General features: G+C 55.5%; 1 protein-coding gene across 3 annotated transcripts; it reads right to left on the bottom strand.

Moving 5' to 3' along the window:
- Positions 1-513: 513 nt before the first annotated feature.
- On the bottom strand, positions 514-8,564 carry GNB2 (G protein subunit beta 2). Of its 3 annotated transcripts, none has more exons than XM_048516976.1 (9): positions 5,297-5,413; positions 4,297-4,335; positions 4,064-4,170; positions 3,572-3,637; positions 3,099-3,273; positions 2,926-2,992; positions 2,627-2,833; positions 2,141-2,359; positions 514-1,313 (listed from the first exon to the last, which is right to left on the bottom strand). In XM_048516976.1, the coding sequence occupies exons 2-8, from the start codon at positions 4,319-4,321 to the stop codon at positions 2,155-2,157; spliced, it is 852 nt and encodes a 283-aa protein (XP_048372933.1). In that variant the 5' UTR covers positions 4,322-4,335; positions 5,297-5,413; the 3' UTR covers positions 514-1,313; positions 2,141-2,154. The 3 variants fall into 3 exon arrangements, with proteins under 3 accessions (XP_048372933.1, XP_048372935.1, XP_048372934.1); XM_048516978.1 differs by lacking the exon at positions 514-1,313 and adding an exon at positions 8,339-8,564; XM_048516977.1 differs by lacking the exon at positions 514-1,313 and adding an exon at positions 8,335-8,562.
- Positions 8,565-17,613: the final 9,049 nt, after the last annotated feature.

Raw genomic sequence — 17,613 nt, 5'->3', positions numbered from 1 at the left:
TTTGTGTCCTAAATTTTATGGGTGTTATTTACATCGTCAGCTGCCTTGAGCGCTACGAGGAAGAAAGGCAGCCAATGAACGTTCCTGATCACAATAAGACCTGCCTTCCCCATTGGCCTGTCTGCTGAAGCTGGCAGTCAACAAGGAGCTCCACACACGCTTCCCCCAGCCACCCTCTGCTTCCTCTTGCTCAAGTCTTCCTTAGGAAATAGCCCAGCTGTTGCTTCTCCCCACCCCACCCCGAGACCTCAGTGCCACCAGCCCTGTTCAGCACACACCACCCACTTCTCTCCCCTGCCCCCCCACATCAAGGAGGGATGCGGCGCACCACCCCCTCCTCTGCAGGCGCGTATGCAGGCTCAATAGCCCGGCATCACGGCTGCTGGTTCCGTGTTCTGGGGGCAGCTGGCCACCCTCCCTCCCTTCAGCTTCCGAATTATTAATAGCGGCTGGAGCAGAGAACCAGCCAAGAGGTGTGTCCCCACCCAAGGAAAACACGGCGACGCCAGTTTGCTTGGTTTGTTGTTACAGGATTACCGCAGACCGCCAGCAACAACCCGCCCTTTGATGGGAGAGGAGGAGTGGGCCAGCAAGGCCACGAGTATATCACCACGAAGTCCCAAAGCACCGTGGTGGGGGGGGGAGGACTACAGGGGTTTAGCACCAGGCTTTGTCTTTGCCCTACTCCCCCCTCGACAACCAGATCCCCTTCTTCTGCCCAGTGAGTGGGGGGGGGGGACGGGGCGAAGAGGGAAAACAGACTTTAGCAGCTCACTGTAAACATCTGGTTAAAGGGTGGCTGCAGTGTGTGTCAAGAGGGGAAACAGTCCGGTGCCCTCCTCCGGCTGAGCCCTGGGGTCTTCTCTTCCTCTCTTTCGAGCAGTGGTGGAAACTGAGGCCAGGCTGTGTTTCCCCACTCCCCACCCCCACCCCCCCCGGCCTCCTGGGCACTGCTGAAGGCGGCAGCCGGGGCCCCCACCCCTGGTTCTATTCCGCTTCCCAGAGCCCAGCTGGTCTCTATCCAGAGCGCCTGTTTTAAATCAGAAGGGGGGGGGAAGTGTTGCGGGCGTGGCAGAAGAGTGAATGCCCCAGCCCCTCCCCCCCCCCCGACAGCAGGGGGCACAGACGGGCTGCGTCATGGGAACACGGAGCGGCCTTTTGAGTGTACCCGCGATGTCCCAAAAGGCAGGATGGCCAAGGAGGGTCAGTTCCACACTTTCAAGAAGCTGTCCCACGAGCCGGTCGCCACAGCCATGCCGTCGTCCGTCACGCCCAGGCAGCTGACCCGGTTGTCGTGGCCCGCCAGGACCCCTAAGAGGGAGGGAAGGAGGCACAAGGTGAAGGGGCAGGCCAGCAACAAGGGTGCAGGTGGAAAAGCAAAAGCTGCTATCCTGGCCTACCACACCGATGGGACCGAGAGAAGAAGAAGAAGAAGAGTTTGGATTTATATCCCCCCTTCCTCTCCTGCAGGAGACTCAAAGGGGCTGACAATCTCCTTGCCCTTCCCCCCCTCACAACAAACACCCTGGGGCTGCGAAGGCTCCGAGAAACATATCTAGCCTAAGGTCATTGCAGCTGGCGTGTGTGGGAGTGTTTCCAGGCTAATCTGAGGTCCCCAGATAAGCTTCCACAGCTCAGGCGGCAGAGCAGAATCAAACCCGGTTCCTCCAGATTAGATACACAAATACAAATACAAAACCTTTAATGGCATATAAGATTAGGTACGGCTGCTTAACGGCTATCCGGCACCACCCCACCCCCCCTTTAAAACTACAAGAAAGCCCAGCCTGCCTCAGTGACCAGAACCTGTGCTTTTGCCCCCCGCGGAAGGCCCCGATCCTTGGCATCTCCTACTAAAGGATCAGCCAGAAAGGGATGCAAAACACCCCTGCCAGTTGCCAGCCTTAGGGGACACAGATTGTGACGGATCCACCATCTGCCTCCATATAAAGCAAGTTCAGATAAGTGTGCGTGTTTGGAGGCTGTTGTGCTTCTGAGCAGACAGAGCAAAGCTGTAGGAAAAGCCCTCTCTGCCAGACAGGAGTCGCCGCCAGCGTCCAGGGGCAGGGGAATCGGGGGCCAGCGGAGACCCGCAGCAGAACATTTGGGGAAGAAGCGGAGGCTCCGGCGGCTCACCCTCGCAGCGGTCTCCTTTCATACTGGTCCCGAGATGTTGCAAGTGAAGTCGTGCGTGGCGGCAGGAGAGGCTGACGCCTCGGGAAAGAGCCACCAGCAGTGATGCCGCCAGATGATATTGTCGTGCGAGTACATCATGAGTTCCTGGTCGGCACGCAGGTCAAAGAGGCGGCAGGTGGCATCGCGTCGAGCCAGTAGTGAAGCGCATTTCGTTGGGGAAAAACTGGGCGGGGAAGAGGCGCAGCGCATTACCTACCTCGGGCCGAGGAGAGGAGGCCGCAGAGAGTCCAGTTTGCGTGGCCTGCCCTCCCAGCCACCCCCGGAAGCACTAGCAGCCCCATGCCCCCTGGCCCGGGCCAGCCCTCAACAGTGTCCCCAGTCACCGCAGCTCACAAGGGTCTCCCTCCCCCAGGAAGGCCCACTCTCTGGCCCTCGGCGCATTGGACGTTGCGCCGCTTTTACGCCTGGGCAGAACCACGTTGCAACTCGCGCCAGGCGGCGTTGATATCCGACACAAAACGCCCGTGGTATCTGCCCGTACATGCTGTCCCTGGTAGCTCCCACAGCTTGATGGAGGCGTCGCAGGCGCCCGAGAATAAGAATGCGCATGTCGGGGGACAAGGACAGAGACATGACGTCGCCGCTGTGGCCTGTGAACGCCGTGACCTGCTGACCCGTCTCAATGTCCCACAAAGCGCTGCCGGGGAGAGGAAGAGAGGAAGAGAAAGTGGCCCGGAAGCTCCACACGTAAACAGCCCCCCCTCTGAACAAACAACAGCCGTCACTCACCATGTGGTGTCTCCAGAGCTCGTGATGATCTGGTTATCGTTAAGGAACCGGCAGCAGGAGAGGTACCCTGGAGAGGAAAAGCGATTGTGGTTCAGGGGGGAACGGATGGGCTTCCCACACCCCTCCGCCAAAAGGGCTGTTTTTTTCGGGGTGCCAAGGCGCAGACTCCTCACCAGTGTGCCTAGTTCCGACTGGCAGGCCCTCACCGACGATGGAACTTCCCCTCCCGGGTTTTGAGGCTGTAGATGGAGCAGATGTTGTCCAGCCCCCCCACAAGCCACGTAGTTTCCAGAGGGAGAGTAGGCACAGGTCATGACCCAAGAGGCGACGCCCAGAGGGATGAAGTGTGACCCTAGGAGAGGAGAGAAGGCGCTCTGCAAACAGCCAGCTTAGGCATAGCGTGGCCGAGCGCCAACTGGGACCCAGGTGAGAGCCGGGTGAGAAATTTCTCTCCCTGGGTGACTCTGAGCCAATCGCTCCGCCCAGCCTACTTCACAGGGCTGTTGTGGTTACGATAAAACTGGAGGAGAGCAGAATGGGTCCCCACTGGGGAGCAGGGTGGGGTGTAAACGAAATGGAATGAAAGACAAACGCCAAAGCCCCCCTTCTCCCCCCAGGCGAACGGACCCAGCCCACCTGCCCCCTTACCTTGTTTGTGGTGTGGCTGTCCCAGATTATCAACTTCCCATCTTGGGAGGCACTCACCAGCAGCCTGCAGGGAGACGCCACGCATCAGACTCTGCTCCGTGGGCAGGGGGGCACCTGCTCTACACGCAGGACGCTCCCGGTTCAAGCCCAGGGGCAATATCTCTGGGCTGTCCCAGAAGGCCTTTCTGCGCATGAGACCCAGCTTGAGGCTCTGCGGGGAGGAAGCTTCATGCGCTCAAGTGAAGGAGAGGGCTCCAGCATCTCCTCCAACTAAGTACCTGAAGAAACAGGTGTTGGGGACGGCCGTCCCTTACCTGGCCCCCCCCAGAGAGTTACTGCCGGGCTGAAGAATCGGCACTGAACAGCCTGACTCTGTGTGTGATGTTTGTGTGACCTCCAGCGTTGGTCGGTTTGGCTTTCCAGCCCACTGCACTGAGCTCAGCTGCCCTCCTTCTGCCCCCCTACCTCCCCGCCCCGCTCCCCAACACACCTGGAGTCTGTCCCCCAGTGCATGGCATAGATTTTTGCCAGGTGGCCCCGTAACGTGCGCCTCGTCCGCATCTGGATCCGGCCAACTGGGTCGAGCCCAGCTGTGATCTTGGAGGGAAAAGGAGAACGAGGGAGGGGTTGTTGTCTCTGCGGGGAAGGGAGAAGGGGAAGCCCCCCCCCCCCTCGGGCAGAAGAGACGCACGGCCAAGCCCCTCCCTTTGCCCCCTGACTCACCTGGGTCAACGTGGAGTCGCCACATGCTTTCCTGGCGTCCTGCAGGTGGAGGAGAAGGTGGTCAGCAACCTCCAGTCAAGTGGCCCCCAGGTCTCCGGGCTGCCTATGACTCTGCTGGGGCCTCCTGCCTAGCCTCCCTCCCCTCAAAAGCAGCTCATTTGGGGATCCACCTAAAGAGGCCCCTTTGATGGGACAGCCCCTGGCCTATGAGACTTCCTCCCCAGAGAGCTGCGGCTGGCCCCTTCACTCTCCATCTTCACAAGGTGGAGCAGCAGGGATGTAGGTGCACTCTAATCTGGAGAACCAGGTTTGATTCCCAGCTCTGCCACTTGAGCTGTGGGAGCTTGTATCTGTGAACTTCAGGATTAACAATGCTGCCACATCTCAGCACTTGCCAGCTGGGTAATAGGCTAATCCTACAGGCCTAGCCAGAATCTCAGCTCCCACCCACCTCACAGGGTGTTTGTTGTGGGGAGGAGAGGAAGGGAAAGGAGATTTTAAGCCCCTTTGAGTCTCCTTACAGGAGAGAAGGGGGGGGTATAAATTGAAATTCTTCTTCTTCTTTCCGGGCTGTGTGGCTGTTGTCTGGTAGATCTTGTTCCTAACATTTCGCCTGCATCTGTGGCTGGTAGCCACAGATCTACCAGACCACGGCCACACAGCCTGGAAAGCCCACAACAACCAGTTGAGTCCCACCATGAAAGCCTTCGACAACACACAGATGAAGGTGGGTTTTATTTAGGACTACGTATGGTTAAGTTTACTAGCAGTCCTGAATTGTGCTTCCAGATTTTTTGGTTTGTATTTTATTCTATGTATTTCATTAACATTGCAAGCCACCCTGAGGTCTGTAAGGAAAACGGTGGCTAATAAATGTATTAAATAAATGAGTTCTTAACAGCTTGCGTGGACACCCCAACACCCCCCCCCCCAGTCTTAGACAAGCCAGAATCCTGGACTCACTTAAACACACACACACCCGCAATGCTGTTCTGCTCACCCTAATCTGGTTTCGGAGCTGCTCCACCTCCTGTCTCAACTGCTCCAATTCACTCATGGTGGATGGGGAGCGAGATGCGAGGCTTGGACTACAGCCCGGCCTCAGCTGGCCACGATCACCAGGGGAGAGAAGAGAAAAATAATGACTCCCAGCAATCCTGTCCAGAAAGGACGGCAGCCACAGATCTGGCAGTGGCTCACATCTGCCCATAGCAGAATTCCTACCCTCTACTACACGTCCCCCCTCTAGAAGAGCCTGCCCACCCCTATAACTATAACCCAACTGCCAGGTGGTGGTGGAGTGCAAACACTATTTCATTTTTATCACTTTAAAACATTCAAAGCATTTGCCCCCAGGATCTTGCAGCAACCCTCTGTAGCCTTAATATACCAGAGTGAGCCAGCACACACTGCCAATGGGTGAGTTCATTGCAGAGGGGATGGCCAAAGCACCAGCCGAAGAGGCCTCTGTGTGCCGATGCTGGCCGCATCTTGGAGCGGAGGCACCCGGCTTCCTCCGCCACCACCAGCGAAGAAAAGTCAGAAAGGTGTCTGGGGTGGTTTTTTAAAGTGTTGCTAAGGCAACCAGGCCCCCCCCCTCTCTCCTCTCCCCGCTGCCGTCTCCACACACCAGCGGCAGTTGCCTTGACAACGGCACGGGAAAAATCCAAACCCAAAATGGGTTTGGGACCGAGGGGAAGAAATGCCACCTGCACACGCCGCTGGCAGCAGCGGGGGGGTCCCTTTCCAAGGAAGGAGCTGGGCAAGAGCACAGGGGCAGGCGGGCGGCCTCAAATGCAAACAGGCTTCATTTTCAAGCCTAACTGCTTCCTTGTAAGCAGCAGCAGCAGCAGGGCATGAGAAACCCCTCCCTCCCCATAAGCCATAATCCCTAATCCCATTTGCTTCATTAGAGAAAGTGCATTAAGCAAAGACAAATCTCCCTGCAGTGTAAACAAGGCAATTGTAGAGGGAGGGAAGGAGGGCCTCTGACCCCGGGGGCGGAACCAGGACAGGCTTCCAGCAGGAGGAACCAGAACCCCTCCTGGGCCCAGGATCAAACAGGGAGGATGAGCAGGCAGCCCCCCCTCCCTGCTCTCCGCAGGCTCTGCATGGGCCCAGCTGGCGGCTTCCTCTTTCTGTAGCTCCATGGAGCCCTCTCCTGCGGCGGAGCACGAAGGGCGGTTTGCCGGAACAAGACGGAAGCCGGCAGGGCAGTGGGAGCCAGGCAGCACCCCTCGAGGTGGTTTTCAGGTCTGGGTTGTGTAGCGGCTGCTTGCAGCAACACAACCACACACACACACACACACACACCCTGCCTCGTCCCACCAGCCTAAACTGGAAGCCTGGGGAAAGACAGCACCCTTGGTGAGGTGCCAGCGCCACGGGGCCCACGCCGGCCCTCGCCCAGTAAGCAGTCCAGTTCACCCCAGTTGCCAGCATCATGGAGGCGCATTCTGGGCAGGCCGAGGGGGACGAGCCCACCGCCTTGAGCAGCCCCCCCTCCACCCCTGCCCAGAGCTGTGCAGAAGAGGTGGGGAGAAGCAATGGGGGCCCCGGGGGCCTTCCAGCCAGCTGGTTCTTGATGGGGGATGCGCCACCCGGGGAAAGCACAGCCAGAGGGGCCCAGCTAGCCACGGGCTGGTAGGCTGTGCCACTGGGCGTGGGAGTGGCTCCAAAACCCCACAGCAAGTAGCCCACCGAACCCCAGATCTCTGTCCCGAGGCCTTGGCCACCACAACTCCCGGGTCTGCGACAGGAACCCGGTGGCCACCAACCCACCCAAGTGGTATGCTCTGCCTGGCCTCAGAGGGGGCTGAGAAGCCTGGGGGAGGAGGCAGGCAGGGAAGCACCGGGATGCTGCCCCACAGAGACGGGGGGGGGGATGCCACAGCCCCCCCCCCCCTCCGTGGCACAAACGAGAGAGGCCCTCCAGCTCCTCTGACAGGGCGGCCGCATCCCCTCCTCCCAGGCCAGAGAAGACCTGCTGCAGCCACAAGGTGGTCCCCGGCCAAGCCCCGCCTCGCAGCACTCCCCGCCCCCAACGAAAAACAGCCCCGGAGTCCTGGACTTCCAGCCCCCCCCCCCCCGCCCCCGCCCCCGCCCCATTTTCTGGCTGATGAAAGGAGGAGCAAAGTCAGTCTCTCTTTCATCAGGCCGGAAAACCCTGAAGACGAGATGACGCCCCCCCCCCTTTTCAGGATGGGACCGGGAGACCACGACTCCTATGCCCCGCCCCGCCCAACAGCGAGGCCGGCGAGCCACGGCGACACGGAACCTCCACAGTCAGCAGCAGTGGGCCTCCTCCGACGGCCAGCCACAGGGAGGGAGGGAGGGAGGGGTGGGGTAGCCGCGTCCATGCATCGTCAGGCGGGGGAGGGGGGATCAACTCTTGACCGGATCCTGAGCGGGGGGGGGGGCGGGCGCGCAGGAAGGCCGCGGAACTCCCCCCCCCCAGGCGGCCGGCAGCGGGGCTCCCCCCGAGTCCCAGGTGGAGAGGGGGGGTTGCAGAACCCCCCCCCCGGAAACTCCGGGCCTGCGATTCTTTCAGGCCTTTCCCGGAACTTGCTGGGGCAAGGGAGGGGGCAGATCCGGAGGCCCGAGCCCCCTCCCCAGACACCTCCCCCAGGCTTCTCTGCCCACCGGAGCCCCCCCCCCCCTGCACGCACGCCTCCCTCCCAGGCCCTGATCCCGGCCCGCCCTCTCCGAGACGGCCCCCGGGGGTCTTCCTGCAGGTCCCTTTGGAGCCCGAGCTCGCCTCGCCTGCGCCCACTCCCCCCGCACCACCACCCCCGACGGGCCGGACCCGCCCCAAGAGGCGGCGCCGCGGAAAAGGGCCCGTTCGCGCCCACCGAGGCCGAGACGCGGGAGGGGGCGCAGCCGGGTGGCCCCGCGGCTCTTCCGGTGCCTGCAGGGCGGAGGGCTGCCGGGCGGGGATCCCCGGGGAAGGGGGCGCGGGGGGGGGGGGCGAGGCGTCGGGGCCTGGGCTCCAACCGAGGAGGAAGAGGAGGGGCTTTCCCGGGACCCCCACCCACCTACCTGCCTGCCTGCCGCAGCGCCGCCGGGGTGGAGGGAGGGGGAAGGGAGGCGGGACTCGTTTGCGCGGCTGCCGCTCCGGGGCGGAAGGATCCGGCTCCCCCTCCCGCGGAGGCGCCTCGTCTCCTTCTCCTTCTTCTCCTTCCTGCGGCGGCGGCGGCGGCCGGGACTTCACTCTCCCCAGCGCGGAGCGATCCCGCCCCGCCCGGACTCGGTGATGCGGCTCCGCCTCGGCCCGGCCGCGCCCAGACCGACCTCGCCGCGGGGGGGGGGGCGGTCCCACCTCGCTCTGCCCGGGGGGGTGTTGGGGAAAGGGGCGGACCCACATCATTGCCGGGCGGGGGGCAGAGGGGGCGGGGGTTTCCGCAGAGGGAAACAGGGGATTCCCACTGTCCTCTCTCCCGCTGCTACCCGGGGCAGGAGAGGGGCAGGCTACACCTGCCTGGGGGCATACCCCACGGGGGGGGGGGGTCTGGGGATTTGCTGTCAGAAGGGGAGAGGGGGGCAGAGGAGGCTGCGCGAGACCCCCACCTTTAGGAAAGGGGGGGGGGCTGTCTGCGTGAGTCCTTGATTGGCGGAGACACGCGGCAGTCCGGAAGCCGTTCACACGCGCACCTGGCCTTTTGGGTCCGCGCGTCTCGCACGAGCGAGCGCGTCCCCCCCCCCCCTTTCCCCGCGGAGCCTGGCTGGCTCTGAGACTGCGTGGCAGGCCGGCGATCAACAGGGGCAGTTCGGGGGACTCCGTGTCCGGCTGACACGCGACTTGGGCGGCAGAAAAGGCTCTGACCGAGGGGAGGGGTCGATGGCAGGGATAGACTCGCGCCCCTCCCGGGGGAAGAGGCTGTAGCTCTTCTCCCTCGACTGGCCCTGGGCATACCAGGCTTCAATCAGTCACACACTTTCCACCCTGCCCACCTGGCAGGGTGGTTGTGCAGGTCATCCAAAATCCGGTAAAGCAGTGCAGGGCTGGCTTTTATCATGCAGTGGGTGCACCCTGCACCTGCCCCAGAAACAGGCCTTCTGTGTGGAGAGACAAGGCAGAGAGCGCTGAATCCCAAGACTTCAGATGCTTGTGGATTGTCAAAGGCTTTCAAGGCCAGACTCAACCGCCTGCTGTGAGCTTTTCTGGCTGCGTGGCCGTGGCCTGGTAGATCTTTCTCCTCACGTTTTGCCTGCACCTGTGGCCGGCGTCCTCAGAGGTGTGTCACAGCTCCAGGATGATTTCTTTCCACCCTATTCAAAAAATGATTGGGGGGGGGGGGGGCTGAGTCAATGCAGCCAATCCACCGTTGCGCCCTGAGGGCTGACAAGCGTGTCCTAAGGCAGCGATCCACTTCAAATCCTTATCATGAACATTCTTGTATTTACATACATACAAAAGTACCTCTTGAATCTCTAACTTAAACAACCCTAATATGACTGTGGATTTGATGACTGTTTGCTGGTTGTTAATATTTGTATTGCATATATTGCAGTGTTACATGAGAGCACATTGTCAGCAGAAAGCGTCATTTAGGTTAGAGGTCACACAAAACTGTAGGAGTTTCCCCAACCACAGCTGGCAGCCCGACCCATAGAAATGCAGGGTCTCAGCAGACCCACCCTGGGAAGCCCGGAGCTGTGGCATTTAACACCCCCTGCCAAAGGCATACCTAGACAAACTGGAGCCCTGGGCAAAACCTGAGCTTGATGCCCCCTCCCCCCCATGGGCAGCCACCCTCTCCCACCATGACCAAACAATGATTTTTTTCCACAGTAGGTCGTTTCCCAAAAGTCACCATCACATTATAGAACATCCCCCCCACTCACAAATCTGAACACAGCAATAGACATACCACACACATGAAATAATTTTTTGGAAAACATTTTCAAAATGCTTTCAAAATGTTTTATTACTGCTATGAAAACATTTTATGGGGTTGTATCCAGTCCCCCCCCCGCCAAATTAGGGAGGCTTAGCATCACTGTCAATGCTTATTGTGCAAGCTGGGGACCCCAGATTCTCCCTTTAAGGTGGATTTAAAAGGAGAATCTGGGCTCCCTCGTTTAAACAAGTGATGCTGGAATCCACCCCCAAACAGCATCATTTTCAATGGTGTTTAAACGAGGGAGCCCAGATTCTCCTTTTAAATCCACCTTGAAGGGAGAATCTGGGGTTCCCAGTTTAAACAACATTGAAAGTGATGCTATTTGGGGGTGGATTCTCCCCCACCCTGAAACAGCATCACTTTTAATGTTTAAACTGGGGACCTCAGATTCTCCCTTTAAATCCATGTGGTAGCAACAAGCCGCATCTAGGAAGTAGGAGGGTTTTTTAAAGACTGCAGACAAATCAGAAGAAAAGGGGAACGGGCTGTTTGGCCTCCTCTCAGAAAGGAATGGTGTGTGGGGGAGCCTCCTTAAATATTCATCACTGGAATTTTCATCTTGATTAAGTTGACACATTATGGTAAACAGTTCTTCAGTAGGGACAGTGATGGTCCGGCAGACTCCCCATCAGAACCATTTGGAGACTCGGATTGTAATGGGACCACAAGGTACTATGGCCACCAGTTTCTCAAGGAATGTGTCCTGGGGCCAGACCCTGGATGGGTCTCCTACTCTGTCTGAACATTCAGAGGCTGGCTATGTCCAGAGAGCAGGGAGGTAAACACACTCCGCGCATGCCCAGAGGTATAGACTTTCTTTCAAAGGCCATTTTGCAAGATGAGCTGAACAAATGTTCAAATGTCTCGGTATAATGTCATCCCAGAATTAGATTTTGGGCTTCCTTATCTTCCTAGTTTTGCATGAGTTCACACATTTTTGAACCACTCAGTATTAATGCTTACTAGTTAGCTGCTTATGTATTAGACTAGGTCATGCCTTATATACTCTCTGTACTCAATATATTGTATCTCTCGCTTGTGTTAGGATTGTATTAGGGGTTTTGATTTTGCTTTATATTAGAAAATTCTGTCTGTGCCAGAATCATAGAATTATAAAGTTGGAAGAGACTCCAAGGACCATCAAGTCCAGCCCCCTGCCATGCAGGAACACACAATCAAAGCACTCCTGACAGGTAGCCATCCAGCCTCTGTTTAAGAACATCCAAAGAAGGAGACTCCACCACACTCCGAGGTGGTGCATTCCACTGCCGAACGGCCCTGACTGTCAGGAAGTTTCCCCTGATGTTTAGGTGGAATCTCTTCCTTCACCTTGAACCCATTACTCCTGGTTCCTAGTCTCTGGAGCAGCAGGAAACAAGCTTGCTCCCTCACCAACATGGCATCGCTTCAAATATCTAAACATCATGGCTACCATGTCACCTTTTAACCTTCTCTTCGCCAAATGAAACATACCCAGCCTGGATTCCAGACCTTCTGTGATACTTTCTTCCTGCCTCATCATTTGGCCTTCTGATAAGAAGAGGCCTCTCATGTTAACACAACAGAACTGGTAACAAACCATCTGATTACTGAAATTAAGGTTATTTCCCTGAGAACAGAAATTAAGGTTAATTCCCTGAGAACTCCCATTCCTGTTATCCGCAATAAAGATGGTATCCGGCGTTTACCCCTTGTTCAGTGATGGAGAAGCCCCGGCCACATATCGGTCAACCTCCAGTATCCAAACACTGTGTCCCTGTGATGTGCAGATGTAACAACCCAAGAACCAACATATCTGTCTCCAAACTGTCTCAGTGCTTGGTGTTTGTTACCTGTTTCTCAAGGATGTTGTATATGCATAAATACCTTTGTATCTTATTCCAATACCCCTGTTTGACATGATTCCGTGACTCGATTGCAATTTGTATTGATGCTGGCATCTGCACGTGGTGAGAGGCTGGAACAACCTTGCTGTAAATAACTGTTTATTGCAACTTTTGACAAGCTTAGGAATGCTTTGAAATGTAATAACTGGTGTCACCAAGCTAGTGAAAATCCTACATAAACTGCACCTTTTCTATGTTGTTTTTCCTCTGCCCTGGAAGGGATACCTTTGCTGCAGGAGGTATCCTAATAAACTACTGATATTTTACTTAGGTCTCTCGCCTCAGACTTTCTTATTTGGCCTCTGAGTCTTTGAGCACTTAGGGCACAGGTGTCAAACTCACGCCCCTCCGGGTGTTATGGACAGAGGCATCCCTCCCATTGGGCAAAGTGGGCAGCTGCCCAGGGCGCCTCCTTGTGGTGGGCGACAAAATTGCAGGTTCGTTTGTGGGGGATTTTGTATTGTCAGTGTTTTTTGTTTTTGGCCTGCAGCCAGCGCAGATTTTAGGCTAGCAGCACCAACATTTCAGGGATTGGGAGACTCTCCTGATGATAAGACCTGGGTTTGGTGAGGTTTAGTTTAGGGAGTCCAAAGTTATGGACTCCCAAAGGGAGTGCCCCCATCCCCCACTGTTTCCAATGGGAGCTAATAGGAGATGGGGACTACACCTTTGAGGGTCCATAACTTTGGACCCCCTGAACCAAACTTCACCAAACCTGGGTGGTATCATCAGATACTCTGAATTTTTGGTGCTGCTATCTTAATAATTGCACCCCTGACAACAGGCACCCCCTAAATTTCCCCAGATTCTCTTTTTAAATCCACTCCCTTCCTGCCAATGCTTGTTTCCTCTCTTTCTTTTATTCTCTCAATAAAGGTTGTTGTTGTTGTTGTTGTTAATTAAATCTACCCCCTTCGGCATGGATTTAATCTGAGGTCCCCAGTTTTAACATTGAAAGGGATGCTGTTTCAGGGTGGGGGAGAATCCACCCCAAAACAGCATCACTTTCAATGTTGTTTAAACTGGGGACCCCAGATTCTCCCTTTAAGGTGGATTTAAAAGGAGAATCTGGGCTCCCTCGTTTAATCACCATTGAAAATGATGCTGTTTGGGGGTGGATTCCAGCATCACTTGTTTAAACGAGGGAGCCCAGATTCTCCTTTTAAATCCACCTTAAATGGAGAATCTGGGGTTCCCAGTTTAAACAACATTGACAGTGATGCTGTTTCCCCCAATTTGGGGGGGGGGGACTGGATACAACCCCATAAAATGTTTTCATAGCAGTAATAAAACATTTGGAAAGCATTTTGAAAATGTTTTCCAAAAATTATTTCTGCTGTGTGGCATGGCCCATTGCTGTGTTCAGATTTGTGAGTGGGGGGATGTTCTATAATGTGATGGTGACTTTGAAACGACCTGGTGGGAAAAAAATTATTGTTTGATCACGGTGGGAGAGGGTGGCTGCCCATGGGGGGGGGGGGGGGGGAGGGAATCAAGCTCAGGTTTTGCCCAGGGCTCCAGTTTGCCTAGGCACGCCTCTGGCCAGTTCCCGTTCCTTGGCCTGGTTTCGCTCTTAGTCTCTTGACCTTAAGAAACGTGGCGGGTGTGGGGTGCCGCCGCTTGCCTTCTTCTTCGGGGCACGGCTCCTTCCCCACGGGTCTGGAAGAGAGGTTTCCGCTGGGGTGGGGTGGGGTGGAGTGGAGGTCCTCTTCTTCAACACAGAGTGGCCGGTGCTGCCAGATATTCTCAGCAACCGCCCCCCCGCCTCCTGCTCCATGCCCCTCCGCCTCCCCCCCCTAGCGGCCCCCTCCTCCTGCCCCCCCAGGACCTCCCAGCCGAGCGCTCCTCCACTGCCAGCCCCTCCCCTCCCCGTCCACCAGGGCCAGAGAGGGAGGGAGGGGGCGGCGGCCAGAGTCCCCCGCAGCGACGACGACGAGCCTCCAGCAGCAGCAGCAGTCCCTGCAGAAAGGGCCCCCTCCTCCTTCTCCCGGCGGGACGCTTCCGCCTCTACGGCCCCGCCGGCCAATCAAGCGGGAGGAGGAGGAGGAAGGGCTGCGGCCCAATCGGCGCGCTCTCCCGGGCGAAAGGCGCGGCCTTTGGGCAGGAGGCACTGGGGAGGGTCTCTCGTCGTCGGCTTCAGGTGGGATGCCCTCCCTCCTCCGCCCTTTCCAAAACGGCACCGCCGGCAGCAGCCCCCTCCCCCCCGAAGAACAGGGCTGCTGCTTGGGGGGGGGAGCTGCATTCTGGGAGGACACCCCCTCCACCCCCCACAGATTTCCCTCTCAAGCACGCTGCTTTTCACCCCAAACTTCCACCACACATACCCTGCCTGGGGACCCCCCTCCTCCTGATCGGCTGCAGCAGCTGAGCAGCATCTGACCCACAGTGCTCGGGAGAGCCGACCCCTTTCCCGACCCCCCGGACCTCGCCCCCCTGAGCCTGCCCTCGTTAGAACGGCCATTACCGTCGTTAGAACCATATGGCCGGTATGACAGCAATGCCATCGTTATAGCGATCGTTATAGCGATTGTTATAACAGCCATTGCGTCATACCGGCCAATGCCATCATTATGGCGATCGCTATAACGATCTCTATAACGATGGCATTGGCCGGTATGACAGCACTGGTTGTTATAACGATCGCTATAACGATCGCTGTAACGATGGCATTGGCTCTCATGACAGCAATGGTTGTTATAACGATCGCTATAATGATCGCTATAACGATGGCATGGCCAGTATGACAGCAATGGCTGTTATAATGATCGCTATAACGATCGCTATAACGATGCCATTGGCTCTCATGACAGCAATGGCTGTTACAAACAATCGTTATAACGATCGCTATAACGATCGCTATAACGATGCCATTGGCTCTCATGACAATAATAGCTGTTATAGCGATCGCTATAACGATGCCATTGGCCGGTATGACAGCAATGGCTGTTATAACGATCGCTATAACGATTCTATAACCATCGCTATAACGATGGCATTGTCTCTCATGACAGCAATGGCTGTTATAACGATCGCTATAATGATCGCTATAACGATGGCATGGGTCGGTATGACAGCAATGGCCATTCTAACGATCGTTATAATGATGACAGTGGCTCTTATGACAGCGATAGCCGTTCTAACAATGGCAGTGGCCATTCTAAGGACGGCAGGCTCAGGGGGGCGTGGTCCTGGGGGGCGGGGAAAGGGTCGGCACTCCTGAGCACTGTGGGTCAGATGCTGCTCAGCTGCTGCAGCTGATCAGGAGGAGGTGTCAGGAGGAGGTTCTCGGAACAGTCCAGGTCTCCCCCCCGGCAGGCTTTGCAGCTGGTTCCCCTGCAGTTCCAGGTCCATCAGGCCCCCGAGGGCGTGGAAGGCCCCCCCCCCCCGTGGAGAGCTGGGAGAGGGCGTGGTGGCCCAAGGACAGGCAACGCAGGTTGGGGGACCCCTGCAGGGCGGGCAGGCGCTTCAGGGCGTTGTGGGGGAGGTCCAGCTCCTGGAGGCCGGGCACAGCTACAAAATGGCTCCTGGGCAAAGTGGAGGGGGTCTACCTACTCCCACAAGAAGCTGAGCTACAGGACAGAAGAGGAATCATTTTGAAAAAGGCACAGAGCCAAGGAAACAGAGGCCAAGTCTTGGGGCAGCTGCCTCCAAAGCAACCTTATTTTGACCTGGACAGCAAATTGCATCTCCAGGAGCCAGCTGGAGGCCCTCCTGGGCAAACTCCCCCCCCCCCCGCTTCCAGGGAACGCTTGGCAGAGGCCAGGTATGGTGTCAGTATGGATCCTTTGGGGCCTATATAGGTGCCGTGTTGGGACCCCTGCTCTAAAGTCTTGGGCAAACAGGAAGGGGGTGTGTGTATTTGTTGCAGGGCAAGACGTGGGTTCCCTCTTGTCCCTCTGGCTGGTGGCCTTGCTCAAGAGACTCTATTCTAAAATAATTCCCCCGGGGGTGGGGGGGGAGGGGAGCATGTTTCTCTGCTGCAGCAAAAACAAGCAAGAGTCTTCCGGCTCCTTAAGGAGCAGGGGCTTTGCCATCCTCCACTGATAGCACATCAAGAACCTACATCCCAAAAAGGGACTCGGGCTCTGCCTTGTTGGGTGGCAGGTGCTGGTGTCCAGTCCGAGCGCCGCTAGGGTGGGTTGGGCCTAGGAAATAAACATCAATAAATGGGGGGGGGGGGCAGAATACACTTTGGGTTGTCATTCCCTCCCACACCCCATTTGAAGATCCGAACTAGACCCTCTCCAAAGATTTTGCCTCCATCAACTGTTTAGGAGCAGCAGAGTCCTGCAGGATTTGTTCATTAAAGGGTGATTCTCGACCTTCAATTCTGATCATGCAAAACAGTAAGGGGAAGATTCCTTGCTCTAAACTTTATCCAACAAACCAGACAGAAAATCTGTGGAGTCCTTTATCTGTAAACGAACAGCAAGGGAAACGTGTAGGAACCGCGTTACACACAAGGCAGTGGCTATTTGATTTCAAACCAATGTAATACAGTTCAAGCAAAATTGTTATATCTTAGTTTCTGTAACACCTTTTGTGATTTTATTGGCATGATCCGAGAACATATATACAAAAATATCCACAAATTACTTTCTTTCTACAATCTTCCAACTTTGGCTTTCCAATCATAATTCAATAACTATAATTCAATAACTAAATACAGTACATTCATGAATTAGCATCATTCACAAACAACATAGTCTTACATAACAATATTGTTGTCAAAGTAAGTACTGTGTGATATAAGTAAGTTCTTTCCAAAAAAATTTCAGTGAATATTCCAGAAGAGCTGATAAGCTGTTTGTTGTGTCCAGAGGAGGTGTCCGTATAAAAGGCACAGTGCAAAAGAGGATGCCCTCCAAAAGAGTCACAAACAATTCTTTAGAAACATAAACATTTACTAAACGTCCAGTACTAATGCACAGGAGTGTTCTTCTTCAGAGTTATGATAACTATACACATCAATTAGGCCAATACCGAAGGTGCTCTGTAAAAAATAGTGGCAATTCACTTTCTGCAGACAGTCTCTTTATAATATTTCCAATGCATTAAACAATAAATAATATATTAAAGTTTTGCTTATAGATACTCTGTAGTGAGCTGAATACCCTTCTTTGGCTCAATGTTCAATGTGCTCAGCTGGAAAAATTATCTGGTAAATGTAGTGAAATAGGGTGCAGCTGAGTGATGGAGAAAAGAGATTGTTCTCTTTATTGAACAAGGCAGAATAAAATCCAAGCAAATAAAAATTAGCCCTACGATCACTGTGAAAATGAATATGCCAACATAACATTCCTAGTGTTGGAGTGTTCCAGCCGTGAAAGCCTTCGACAATACATTCCTAGCATTGCTTAGTCACGTTATAGCAAGTAATAGCTTAGAAAGAAAATCAATCTCCGCTTTTTGTCTCCTTGCTTTTAGGACTTCACAAAAAGCCCAAGTTTAATACCCAAAAAATCTCACTTTGTCATCTTCTGAGACTTCCGTCCAGATTAATCTGATCTGCTTGTCACTGCAGTACA

This window comes from Sphaerodactylus townsendi, linkage group LG15 (genome assembly GCF_021028975.2).
Source record: "Sphaerodactylus townsendi isolate TG3544 linkage group LG15, MPM_Stown_v2.3, whole genome shotgun sequence".
Classification (NCBI taxonomy): Eukaryota; Metazoa; Chordata; class Lepidosauria; order Squamata; family Sphaerodactylidae; genus Sphaerodactylus; species Sphaerodactylus townsendi.
This window is presented reverse-complemented; position numbering and strand designations above follow the sequence as displayed.

What these genes read in the sequence shown, in the direction of transcription:
- GNB2 (XM_048516976.1), bottom strand. Translation starts at nt 4,321, where the DNA reads ATGTGGCGACTCCACGTTGACCCAG. An exon ending in AGCCACACCACAAACAAGGT is followed by an intron (nt 3,274 to 3,571) that starts AAGGGGGCAGGT and finishes TCTCCTAGGGTC; the next exon opens with ACACTTCATCCCTCTGGGCG. An exon ending in GGATATCAACGCCGCCTGGC is followed by an intron (nt 2,360 to 2,626) that starts GCGAGTTGCAAC and finishes TTCCCCGCCCAG; the next exon opens with TTTTTCCCCAACGAAATGCG.